General features: G+C 41.7%; 1 protein-coding gene across 1 annotated transcript; it reads right to left on the bottom strand.

Annotated features, from left to right (window-relative positions):
- Window positions 1–5,568: 5,568 nt before the first annotated feature.
- LOC118422767 (limbic system-associated membrane protein-like) lies at window positions 5,569–8,896 on the bottom strand. The gene has a single exon (XM_035830512.1). The coding sequence runs from the start codon at window positions 8,502–8,504 to the stop codon at window positions 7,416–7,418; it is 1,089 nt and encodes a 362-aa protein (XP_035686405.1). The 5' UTR covers window positions 8,505–8,896; the 3' UTR covers window positions 5,569–7,415.
- Window positions 8,897–12,332: the final 3,436 nt, after the last annotated feature.

Raw genomic sequence — 12,332 nt, forward strand, 5'->3', positions numbered from 1 at the left:
AGTTAACCTCCAGGTCACATTGATCTTAACTGTCAGCTCCAAAAGTACCCGGTAATTTTGGAGAAGCCTCGGGTTGGTTGGTCATTCATGGCTGTTTTTCTAACTTGGAGGAATGATCATTTAGGACATTTTGTGTTTTGACGTACAATTTATTTTGACCTGATTTAAGTAACCAGTAGAGAATTGATGTTACAAGAATAAAGATTGAAATTGTCTAGTAAATTTTATACCAATACAATTCAGTGAAGTCCAATGCTGAGCATCCACTCTGTATTGTGACACTTTTGTTGCTGTTTATGTATGGCACCATTTGATGAAGTGATTGTAACTGTCACAGTTGATGATCAAAGCTTTTGTTTCTATATCAACTGACCTAGATAATGGCAAACCAAAATTGCCTTGGTGTTGCCTAGCTAATTAAATTACACGGGCTTGCTATTATTGCTGTCTTCTAATTAATTTGTCTAGAGAAGGTCAATCTAATTAAGTTGCAGCTTTGCTCTATTAACAGGTCATAAAATATACTAACAAATTGTTTTGCAAACCATTTTAGTGTCTTTTTATGTTAAAAAAAATGATCTCATAGGGAATTAGGTATTAAAAGTACTTTTGCATGAGTCTGCCCCTACAAGTCTGATTTGTCCCCCTTAGGTCCTGTTCATGTTTTATTCACAACACTGTAATATAAGAGTTAAGTGGTTAATGTTGTGAATGGACGTCTGCATGGTAGTGTTACATTTTAAAGGGCATGTACATGTATTTGCAATAATATCATTAAGCAGATAATTACAGTTTCCATTTATGCCTTTTTCTTTAAATAAAATTTACATGTGGTAATATGGGGAAATGATATAAATTAACATAAAATATTTATATTCTGTTTGTCAGAAATTGAAAGAAACAGGCAGGCTATTACTGGTAGCTATCTACAACTTTGGGTATTGGGACTTAAGAATGATTTTCTCAACGTTCCTCTGCCACTGCACCGGTATGGCTTACCATAGGTGATCTCCACAATATGTATTGCACGCTCTGGATTAGGGCCCTGGTAGGGACACGTCCATCTAAACAGATGGCTTCATCTCGTTCTTTGACAAAGGTCATTAGGGTTTCGCGTTACGGTGCGCTGGAGAACAATCCGGCAAACGCGTATGAATGAGTTGTGACACGGTCTGAACAATCTCCAATAGTCGCTGATGAATTGCAGGTAGACAAGGGGCCGTGGATACAAATTGATCCAGGCAGTTGTGTTACAACGCAGGTACATGATAAATCAACCATCTCCAGCCTTCATCATTTCATTCTGGCACACCATTGCATTAGTAATATCCACCCAGATGTTCAGCTGGTCTTTGCATGTCTTTTTGTGTTAATGTTTTGTAGTCTTCAAGTGGGGTGTTTGAAAATGAACTTTAAAGCCCGGACACACAGAATACTGCAACAAGCCATTTGAAAACGATCCAAAGTCGAACATTTGCTACAAGATTACCTTGATTACACCATTAGGGCATGTACAAATTGCTTGAGATTGAACAAGCAGCTCAGTTACTTAGACTTGGTATGTCTGGAGATCTTCACAGTAACAGTTATGGCTTGGGTGATGCAGTTACACCCACCTATTGTCTGTCTGACATTACACTTAGGTTACTTTAGAGGAATATTACCAGACCTGTTTTCCAATATACTGCCTCATTGAAGTCACCACAGGTTTTTATTGACCTTTGAAAGTTTTTGGATTGGGATTCGATGACTGAGCAATCTTCTTTAGCGCTGTGCCACTTTTTAGTGCCCGTCGGGAGATCGTCGTAATATCAAAAGTGGCAGGCTCCAAAAATATCAATAATCTTCAAAGCTGCCTTGGATTCCACTGGGGATTTCAGCATCAGATTGTGCAAATGGACAGTCTGAGGTAGGAGGGAAATATAATGCTCTAGAAGCATTAGAATTCAACCCACTTTCTGTCATGAGGTCATACAACTTTAGGTTGTATAGGCACACTGAGTCAAGGATTAAAATATATGGTAGTTCAGATGCAAGCCATTTGAGGTCTACAAATGTAGAGGCCACAAAGCAGATTTGAAGCAAACTTCATTAGATGACTACTTGAACAGGAAATTTATGCACACACAAGTGTTATAATGCTGTAACCCTTGCTTTTCCTAAATATTCTGTAACAAACTTGCATAATATAAACTTTAAGCATTTACATATATCTGTGCATGCCCTGACCCTTGCAATGTCCAATCTATTTTCAAGACAGAGCTTTCTTTACATTTGCCAAGGATCTGCCCTCTGGGCATTGCCCCCTAGAATTATTCCATATATTGAGCCTACAGCATTTTTAAGGTTCAGTTTTGTTTTATTTCATACACCTCTTAGCTCTGACAGGTGTCACAACCAGCAAAGATAGGTCAGTTACCTGCCAGAAGTAGGGAAAACAGTCATGATTTTTTTGGTTATTATGCAGTCATGTGGTAGCATGTGATCTATCTGATGCAGTGCCCGAAATACTTTTTTCAACCAGGTTGTCCAAGTGGCAACCTGAGTCAAAAGCCAGGTTGCGCCATCAACATTTCAGGTTGCCCCACTTTCAAGTTATTACTTTCTTCAAATTAGCTACTTATCCAATATCTTTTCTTCCAGTTATATGCAACTATGCAATATGTTTTATGTTATGAAAAAATAAATACAAAAGCTTATGCACGTAGGTGGGGAGAAAGTAGTGTTCCAACTGAAAAATTCAGGTTGCGCAGTGTGCAACCTGGGTTTAAAATTAAGTTGCGCCAAGCAAAATGTGGTTGCATTTTCAAGTGGGCAAGTGATTATTTCGAGCCCTGTGATGCCCAGTTAACTCTGTGAAACACAACACAGTAACTTCACTCTTTTCTACCAACATTACACAGAAAATGTTGAAAAACACAGTTGATGCTTTATTCTTAGACTAATCGATGACTAAGAAACACATCAAATATCAATTGTCCAAGCACAAATGTAGAGAATACAAAATATGGACAGAATGGAGATGATGACAAAAATATTATGTGACAACACATCATTCTCCAGACTGGTACAAATCTACAACAATGAAATATTAAAATAATAAATAATTCATTCAATTTTCATCTGTAGTAGGCAAGAACTAGAGCCTTTTCGGTCGATACATACTTTGGTAAAACGTAATGTAGGATAATATATAGCACTGCTTTCTCATAACTTCAATACTCGCAGGAATATATGAGACATTAAATATGACTTCAAATCTTTTTGTCATAACTCTTTACTTGAAGGAAAACAGTGCGAAAAGGAAGCAATCAATAAAAGTTATCAAATCTGGCAGAGGGGTGATGCATTTACTCAAAGTACCACAGCACGTACTGTTACAATTTGCAAGTTGGACGACGAGAGTGCAATGCCCTTATTTCCCACTAACAAATTTGTTGTGACATTTTTCTGATACGGTACCGTTAACACAGACAAGCACAGCACACTGCACAGCATTAGCTTCACATGGTTACCCGTGGAAATGGGCTGTGGTAAAAGTAAAAAAAGCCATTGATACTGTACAATGACCCATCCCATAGGCCGTCATGCTCAGAATACCAAATAAGGTATCCACTAACAAAGCCGAGGTCAACGGTTAATCGGTATAAATCTGCTCTACTAAGCATAAAATCGTTTCTGACCCAGGGCTATGAACAGTACTGTTACAAGAAATGTGATCTTTTCACTGAAGTCTTTTGTGAATTCCTTGTGTGTGCGTCAAACTGTAAATCCACGGTTGACTAGCTATCATGAGCACATTGCGAGTAATATTTGCTCTAAAATGATAAAAGGCCCAATCTGATCCTGCTGGAGCACTGGGGGAACTGTTATTGCTTTGGGTGATATCATAATTCTGGATGATTAAATTTGTGTCTGCTTGAAGGTGTCCCGGGGCTACCATTGCCCGTGTAATGTGTAATACGTCACACAGGCCCAGGGCCTTCAAAATCCCTGAAGAGCATTCAAAGACTTGTGATGCTACAGAGTAAGTTTATCACAACAAGCAGATGCTTCCAACATAATCACCGAGCAAAAGTTGGCAAGGAAGACTAATGCTCTTTGACAGCACTGTATTTTTTCCAAGAAAATCTGTCCTCCAGACTTTTGCTATGTTACTTTTGACATTTTGGTAAGTTAACTTAAAGGTATTTCACCTGGCTAAATTGGCATTTTGACCTTCCATTGTTTTCTCATTTATGAATGGTGGCAGAGTTAAAGCTGGACAGGGCCCACCACATTGGCTATGTGGACATCCATTACTCATCTTTTAAATCTATGAACTCATGTCAGACAATCGTTTTTGTTTGTTTGTTTTGGCACACTCCTTAAATGAGAAAATACAGCACTTTGGTACATACCACTTACGGTTGCGGTTATCTATTGATACAACAAATTGATACAAATTGATCTGTAGTTATTAAAAAATGATTTTTGAAATTAGTTGAAAACAAATATTTTCTAATTACTACAGATCATTAGTAGATATCAATTTGCGCAACCATGAGTTTTCATGTAGCTTTCATCATTATACACATGAAAAACATGTTTCGTCGCAGTGGTATGTACCAAAGTGCTGTATTTTGTCATAGAAAAAAAATAATATTAGGGGTAATGAAACCTGATCACGTCATCCATATGGCCAAAAAAAAAAATTTAGAATTCTTTCATGCCCATCTATCAATATTCGTTACGGCTCCATTCTTCCTTAATTCATAAATGAGAAAAGAATGGAAGGTGAAATACCTAAACCTGTTCTCAGCTGACACCGCTGGTCATTGTCCAATGTAATAATTGTTTAAATTCCATTCATGTTCAAGTTCACATTCCAAATTGTACAGAGAACCTCTTTGTTTCATCTTAGCTCTTTGACATTTGTGATTGAAACCATTGGGAATTTTGAAAAAATGTTAAAATTCGATGAATGTACAAGATAGCACGCTGTTTTTACAAGTCGCTATTTCACATCAAAACCATTTGGTCTGACAAAAGCCAACTGATGGGTGTTTCCTTGTCCCAAGTCAACAACAGCCAAGGACATGTATGCCATATTTGTCCCTAGATGTTTGCATTGTCTGCTGGGCATATATTTGTCACTCTTGTTTTTCAATCATGAGGAATTAGAGCTTGGAGCACAACATCCTAATTAGAGTAAACAAATTATACCATACAGGAATGATGCTTCTGGGATGAGTGCTGACTTAAAACCATCTGTTCAAAGCTTTCATGTCAACTCTACAAGCTCAGTGCTATGATTCTTCCAAATTTGAATTGTCATCACACAAACCTTACAATTATACCTGGTATAACCCGTTATATAAAATCAATTTTTCACAGCAACATACCAACTAAAGTATTTGCTAAAACGGACAAGATTCTAAGTACAACAGCAGACCCAGACAACAGTCAAAACTCATTTTCCCGGCACAGAGATTACCATAGCCCATGATGAAAGTTGCAAATCAGCACTCCCCAAAAAATAAATGCCACTGCTTTCAAAGTCTGCAAAGAAGGCTACTGTACAGTATGTAGATGATAAGTCTTTATTTTTGCTCATCACTCCTCCAAATCTCTCAGCCACCCATCAGATTCTGAGAAGTTTTACTTTTACAACACTAGTCGTCACCGGGGATGTGTTTATCTGTAGATCATGCAGAGATCACACGTCATACACAATATGAATGTACTCGCCTATGACGCTTGGACGGGTCACATTATTAACCCTGGAGCCAGGGTAGTGAGCAGATAGCAATGTCTGTATTGAACAAACATACTTTGAACTTGTATCTCTGTATAGCACTTCAGATAGACAGCCCTCAAAGGCAAAACCAATTGGAGATAAGCCTCAAATCATTTCTTCCCCACACCATTTGTCTATAATGACTTCCCCAATAGGAATTCTAAAAACTCAAATGTAATCCACAAGAATAATGAAAAATACAGTTGAGTCTTCAAAATGGCATTGACATTATAACACTAGCGCTTTTTTTTAAATCAAAATTTCAGGAGATTCATGTCTATCATTAACATCACTGTCACCTGGTTAGATTATAACCATTTGTCTGGAGTCATCTGTACACTAATGGCTACCAGAATACATGACAACTACCACACATGACCCAGAACACTTTTAGCCAGCACAAAATTGTCACTTTTTCAAAGTGCGAGAGGCAGCTTAAGTGCATCTAAAACGCGTTTTCTAGGCACTATGTAGTACAGAGGGACATTCTGGCAAGTATTATTGGCTGAAAGTCATTTTATACATGATTTATGACCTGACTTAAGACAAAATGTTAAACTCTTGCATTTATCAATTCAGACGTGGAGGTTTCTTTGCAACAGCAAAAATGAGACAGAGAAGTCCACAAAGGGTTCGCCTGTTGGGTGAGAAATTGCATGACATTGGGAATGAACAAATTTACACCGCCTATTTTGACACTAACATTTGGGGGAAAAAAGTTGTCAGAAAAAACAAATATACAGAACAAACCTAAAAACTAACACCCTGTCAAACCATCGGCATCAACCCATCCCCATCCCTACAATCCTCCCTGTCCACCCTCGAATGTGAAATTCACCACCAAGTTGCCAGCCAGACCATCACATTTCAATTCCGACCATGTGCACAACTTCTAAAGGTGGCTATGGCTCTTCTTAGGCTTAATTTACAGGGACAGAATTCTGAAGACTTCTGACCCTTCCTGACATCATGATTCCATGTTACGTCACAGCAGATACCAGTAATCCTAGGTTGGAATTGGACAACTATACTACACGGTACTCAGATACTTCCTTTACTGTCATGTAGACATTCAGTGGGGATTTTTCTGGACTTAGTCCTGACTCCAATTTCAATTATGCGGAGCATGCAGAGCTAAGTGCTACCATCACGGTTCATTTATGTCCTTCAGTACCAATTTTGGCGCTAAGGCTATTGAGACATCACACTTGACGTTAAGTGCCCTCTGATGGGTATTTCTGTCAGACTGAGCTCCAGAACTAGCTCCTACAAGTCAGTAGCTCCTGGAGTTATGTTTCCCAAGAAAGCTCCTGCCAAGTGCAGAACTTATCTATTTTACAGTTACAATCACGCATACACACCCACACACCATTTCATACATGTAATACAAAGCCTAATCATAACTTATTACAAAGACTTATCTACAACTCTGGGCCTATGTTGCTGGAACCCTACAGACTGGCGGTAATTTGTACACATTAGAGATGTAGGCAGCTCAATAAATTACATATCTTACCCCTGGGCAAATATCAAAGATACTTGCCGTGGTCTATTGTTACACAACAGCTATCTCATCTACCAGGCTGGTTATGCTATGCTACCTGAATGAGTGATGATGTTGGCATTTTCACTATCATCATTGAAGTATGAGCGTTATAAGGACTATCCATAAGCTTATACACGTACAACTTAACCGATGACCACTCCCAACATCAAGTTCAGCATATCCCGGAGTAGTCGGAGGTAGTGTCGCCACCTCGAAAAGCGTAATGCTCGCTTCTTTGACAGCAACACTGTTCGTAATGCGACATATGTACTCCCCAAAGTCTCCGTCCCTAACATCCCTGAGCTCCAAGATCAATGTTCCTGTCGATCTGCCGGTAGACTCGTATCTCTGTCCCTGTGAGATCTTGCGGTTATCTTTGTACCAATCCAGCTGTGTCGCAGCCGGCAAGGCATCCACGTCACATCTTAGCGATGTCCTTCCTCGCAATACCGCCATAACCTCAGACCGCTGAGGGGCCACCGTTGGCACGTAATGGACCTCGAAATCCATCACTCTGTTGTCTGTCGGCGAAACATTGTTCGAAGCCAGGCAGCTATACCGTCCGGACGCGGTGCGGCTGACGTTCGCCATCAGTACCGTGCTATTCCGGAAGAACACGCTGGCCTTACCATGTTCCCCGAGCTTCTTCCATATGACATTCGGTACAGGCTTGCCGGTGGCAGTGCAGTTAAAAAGTGTGTCTGTCCCCTCCTCCACTACTACTTTCTGGCCATCCCTGACTTCCAGGCCATTCACTGTCATAGACTGCACGGTGGGTGGTACCAAGATTGTCAGGTCCCCAGAGGAAGAGTTGTACCCCGATGAGAAGTATATCACGCACGTGTAGGTGCCTTCATCTGCTAGGACGGTAGGCTGGATATGGAGATCGTACTGCCTGCCTGTGTTGATGAGTGACATGCGATTTTTGTCGGCCAGTAGGATGTCGTCCCCCATGCTTACAGGGATGCTGTTCTTGACCCAGCTGACTCTGGCGTCGCCCCTGTTCTTGACCGTGCAGCGGAGGATGGCTGGCTGGCCGACGATTGTGTCCACGTTAGCGACGGGCGCAGCAAAGCCAGGATTCTGCTGACAGTGCCCCGTGGTGACCCACAAACAGAGGAGAAGTGTTGCCACCAGCCAAGACATCCGCACAGCGTTTAGTACTACCAGTAGCCCCATCACAACATTAACGTGTAACCGTCGCGCGTCCTTGATCGCTACTAAACCGTGTCTTCACGCGTACGCTGTCGTGCGTGTGGGCAAACCTCCTCCGGGCACGGTGATTGGCTTCTGGCGGCAGGCCAAGGCACAGATTGATTTCCCATGGGCGTGCAGCTCGCGTACTTGTACTTTTAATCCCCCGCAGCGCTGCCGTACTTACAATCCAAACAGTACCAATTGCGAGCTAAGCTCATCCGTCCATCTGGAGTCCACGACTGTTTGCAGCGAGCAAACGTGCGCGTGTCGAGCCAAGAAAAGTAGTTCTACACCTGATGCGCGAAAGAAATGCTAATTCCCCGTGAACGATAGGCTCTCCCACGGCCGTCTGTGCGGCGATAAAAATGTTGAAGCAGTAGCAGGCAAGGTCGTTAATTATGCAGAAAGTGGACGGGATGTACGGGATGGGTCGGATGAATAATTCATTAGTTAAAGTGAATCGGCCGTGAGGGGGAACACCAGTAGGTCACTCGGTGGGTCCCACGGGACACACCGTATATGGTCTCGCAACACAGTTACCCTATTTACCCGCCGCTTTAGGGCAATTTTCACTCAAACAAAAAGAAAACGAAGCAGATCAACTGAAAAGTGACCCCATGTTGTTGTCGTGCCTAGCTATGGTGTTTGCCGTCCCTTTCTTTGTACTGGTCAACAAAATATCAACTTTCGGTAACATAATCAAGAGCTCAACTCGAGTTACCGAACTATCAATGCCTGGACATATGTGAGACATGCTTTATCACGCTATTAAAATGCCGAAACTACAAATCTCTTAATCAATAGCGATGTCAATAAAGACAGATGTTTATTTGCTTCGTTGATTAGTAGCGCTAATAACATTATGTCCGTTGGGTAACTTAATGAAAAGCTCAGATACAACGGATAAATCAACTCGGACTACTCAGCGAGTCTCTTCGTTGTCTTTTCTACCTAAAGCACAAGTAATGCCCATTTATTTTTCACGCTCGCAAAGCAAGAACGTTACGCCATTGGCTATCTATATCAATGAACAGTGTTTGCAACTCACAACTTTGACAATCCAAGAGAGATGCAACATTGTCAACGTTCTATAAATCTAACCCACAATCTGAATCGAGAAATCCAAAATCGGCAATTTTGATCATGATTCCATTTAATGATTGGGCAAAGGTCCTCTTTCCTAGCCCGTGTAAGGGTTATGTCCCAATCGGCAAAAGAACCCTGTTGTGCAGTTCATAATCTGTGCAACACAAACTCTGCTCTCCGGGGCTGTAACTGGCCTCTCCTTCTAGGAGGCCGGCGGATGTTGGGCGGACTGCTATAACTTAATTATAAGCGAGATTCAATCAGGCTAGGTAGTTGTTTTTTTTTTTTGGTGGGTGGGGTGTGACCCCTACGTGGCTCCGTGGGACACATTGCGGCTCCCGTTTTTTTTTTTGGGGGGGGGGGGCTTTCGGTCGGGTACCGGGTTGACTTCGAGTCGGACTTAAAATGAACCCGGGGCCCGGTAACAAATAGACCCCGTGACCTACCCATGGAGAGGACGGAGGGGTACCCTCAGTATTCGGCAGTCCACCGGGACAAATTTGTGGCTTCGGAGCCCGGCCGGGGGCACCAGTGCAATTGGGCCCTTACAAAATCCTGCTGAAGCTTGTTAAGTACTTCTTTCTCCCCTCGGTCTGTAGGCAGGTGCGTACGCATGATGTTCTCAAAACGGGCTGTCCTTTCCTTGATTACACGCTTGTTTCCTAGCTAAAATTGGTTCATTACTTAAACCGTATCAACTATCTCCAGTTTGCAATTACTCTCTATTTGTGCTATAGGCTCAAGTTCCCGTGTGCTGGCGTAACTATTACTACTCCAGGTGATTGGATCATTCCCCTTACAGGTCCGATGGAGATAAGAAATTGAGTCGTTGCGTTGAAGGTGTTTCCAGACGCCTTAGTCTTTACATCGCGCCATTGGCCGAACGATAGCTACCCTTATCCTAGAGATTCTATTAAATCCGTGATCATTGTTGCAAGCTGGGGGAAAAGCCAGGGTCAGCTCCTTTTCCCGACGCAGCAGAAATCCGCATAGCGTAGTCCAGATGTTTTCTGAGATAGGAAACATGCCAAGCAGGTCTCTTTACAAACACAGGAAAATCCTGTTTGTGTCTCTTTTCTCCTTTTCATTTTTATCAGCTTTCCAGTGCACGGAATATATATCCGGTCACTTACCAAAGCCAATCCCAGATCATGTACTTTTCTTTTCACTTTTTCAGAATAAAACGCAAGAAAACGTGCAGCTCACAACAGATGAAAGAGGCCAGGAATGTTTTATCCTCATTGAACAGATCTACCCCGAAACCCAATGTACTCAGTGCAGCTTTTCAAACGATTCTCACTTCACGTACACTAATGGATCACCCTTTCGCTTTGTCGCGTAATATGTACGCCTTGAACTCAATCAATCAATAGGTCAGTGAGGTTTCGTGTATGTGTGAATTTAGTCTAGTCAACATAAAGCTGGCCAAATTTGACATTCAAACCGTCAGCCTCGTCAGCTTTCTTGTCTGCAAAAGTGCACGAATCGCTGTTTTCATATACAATGTCATGTATTTACGTGAAATTCAACCCGATCGATGCATGTCTCTATGCACCTACTCATAAATGTATGGTTGCGAGTTGAAGGTCAAAGCAGGTATACAACGGTCGTAAAGTTGAGCGGATATAGCCAGTTATCAAACGTAACTCCGGATATCCCTCTCACTCAGTCTATGCGTTTTTCTTCGATCGATGGGATAAATGGCTAACAGGTGACACAACATGCCCCGTCGAAATACGAGCCCCAATAAAGCACTCAAGTTGAGATGTAATTGTTTCGAAGCATATATAGAGATCTGTCGATTCTATGCCGGGGAAAGTGGGACTAGCTTCCATTTTTCCCACCTCTCTCCCCAGTTCCACTCCGGCCAGCTAAGAACATGAAACGCGAGAAGTACAGCGTATGTTATTAGATTACTGTACGTTACTGTAGTCATTTGCATGATAGCGATAAAAGCATTCTTTTCGGCTATGTGTTAAGTAAATTTCCCCACTTCAGGTACTTAGTAAAGAGAAATTCTTATTTCTTACAGCCTTCGATAGATCGATCCGAACTAATTGTACAGCTTACTACATTTATGCAATTACTAGTACCAAAAAGCAAGAAGAAGTCTAATGTACTGGAGTAGATTAGACTTTTATTTGTACAAATATGTATATTATTGTTAACATGTGATCTGTGCTCATACAATGTAATAGCCCAGTGGGGTAGAAATGTCCTGTCCGCGGTCACATTCAGGGCAACAAAAATTCCACCTCTTGAGGTATGATATTACAAAAAGCTATGATATTACAAAAAGTTTCATGTAGTTTCATCATGGTGACAGGTCGGGGAGTTTCTCAAAGAATATTGGTTGTGGTTTTGTTTGCCACGCAAGTCGTCATTCATGTGCATACAACTCTCAGCAAAACCGCTAGGTGGCAGGGCAGTGTTGATAGTCCAGGGCGAAAGGCAATCGTTCGAACGGTCGAATACACAGCTGTTCTGTGGCCGCACGGCGACAACATACTGCCGGTACTTGTACATTTCTTTAATACCTCTATTGTCCCTCTATTGCCTTGGAATTTTGTGTGATGTTAAAGTTAAGCCTTTCCGCCTCTTTTTTTGTACTTTGGTGTGTGATCTGACTATAATTGGCCATAGTTTGAACTGAATTGACCCCATATTTTTATGATTCCTGATTGCCAGCTACGGTCACGCATGCATCACTGATCTGATCGATCA

Source organism: Branchiostoma floridae, chromosome 9 (genome assembly GCF_000003815.2).
Source record: "Branchiostoma floridae strain S238N-H82 chromosome 9, Bfl_VNyyK, whole genome shotgun sequence".
In the NCBI taxonomy this organism is placed as follows: Eukaryota; Metazoa; Chordata; class Leptocardii; order Amphioxiformes; family Branchiostomatidae; genus Branchiostoma; species Branchiostoma floridae.

Excerpts from the sequence above, each read along its gene's own strand:
- LOC118422767 (XM_035830512.1), bottom strand. The coding sequence starts at position 8,504 with ATGGGGCTACTGGTAGTACTAAACGCTGTGCGGATGTCTTGGCTGGTG.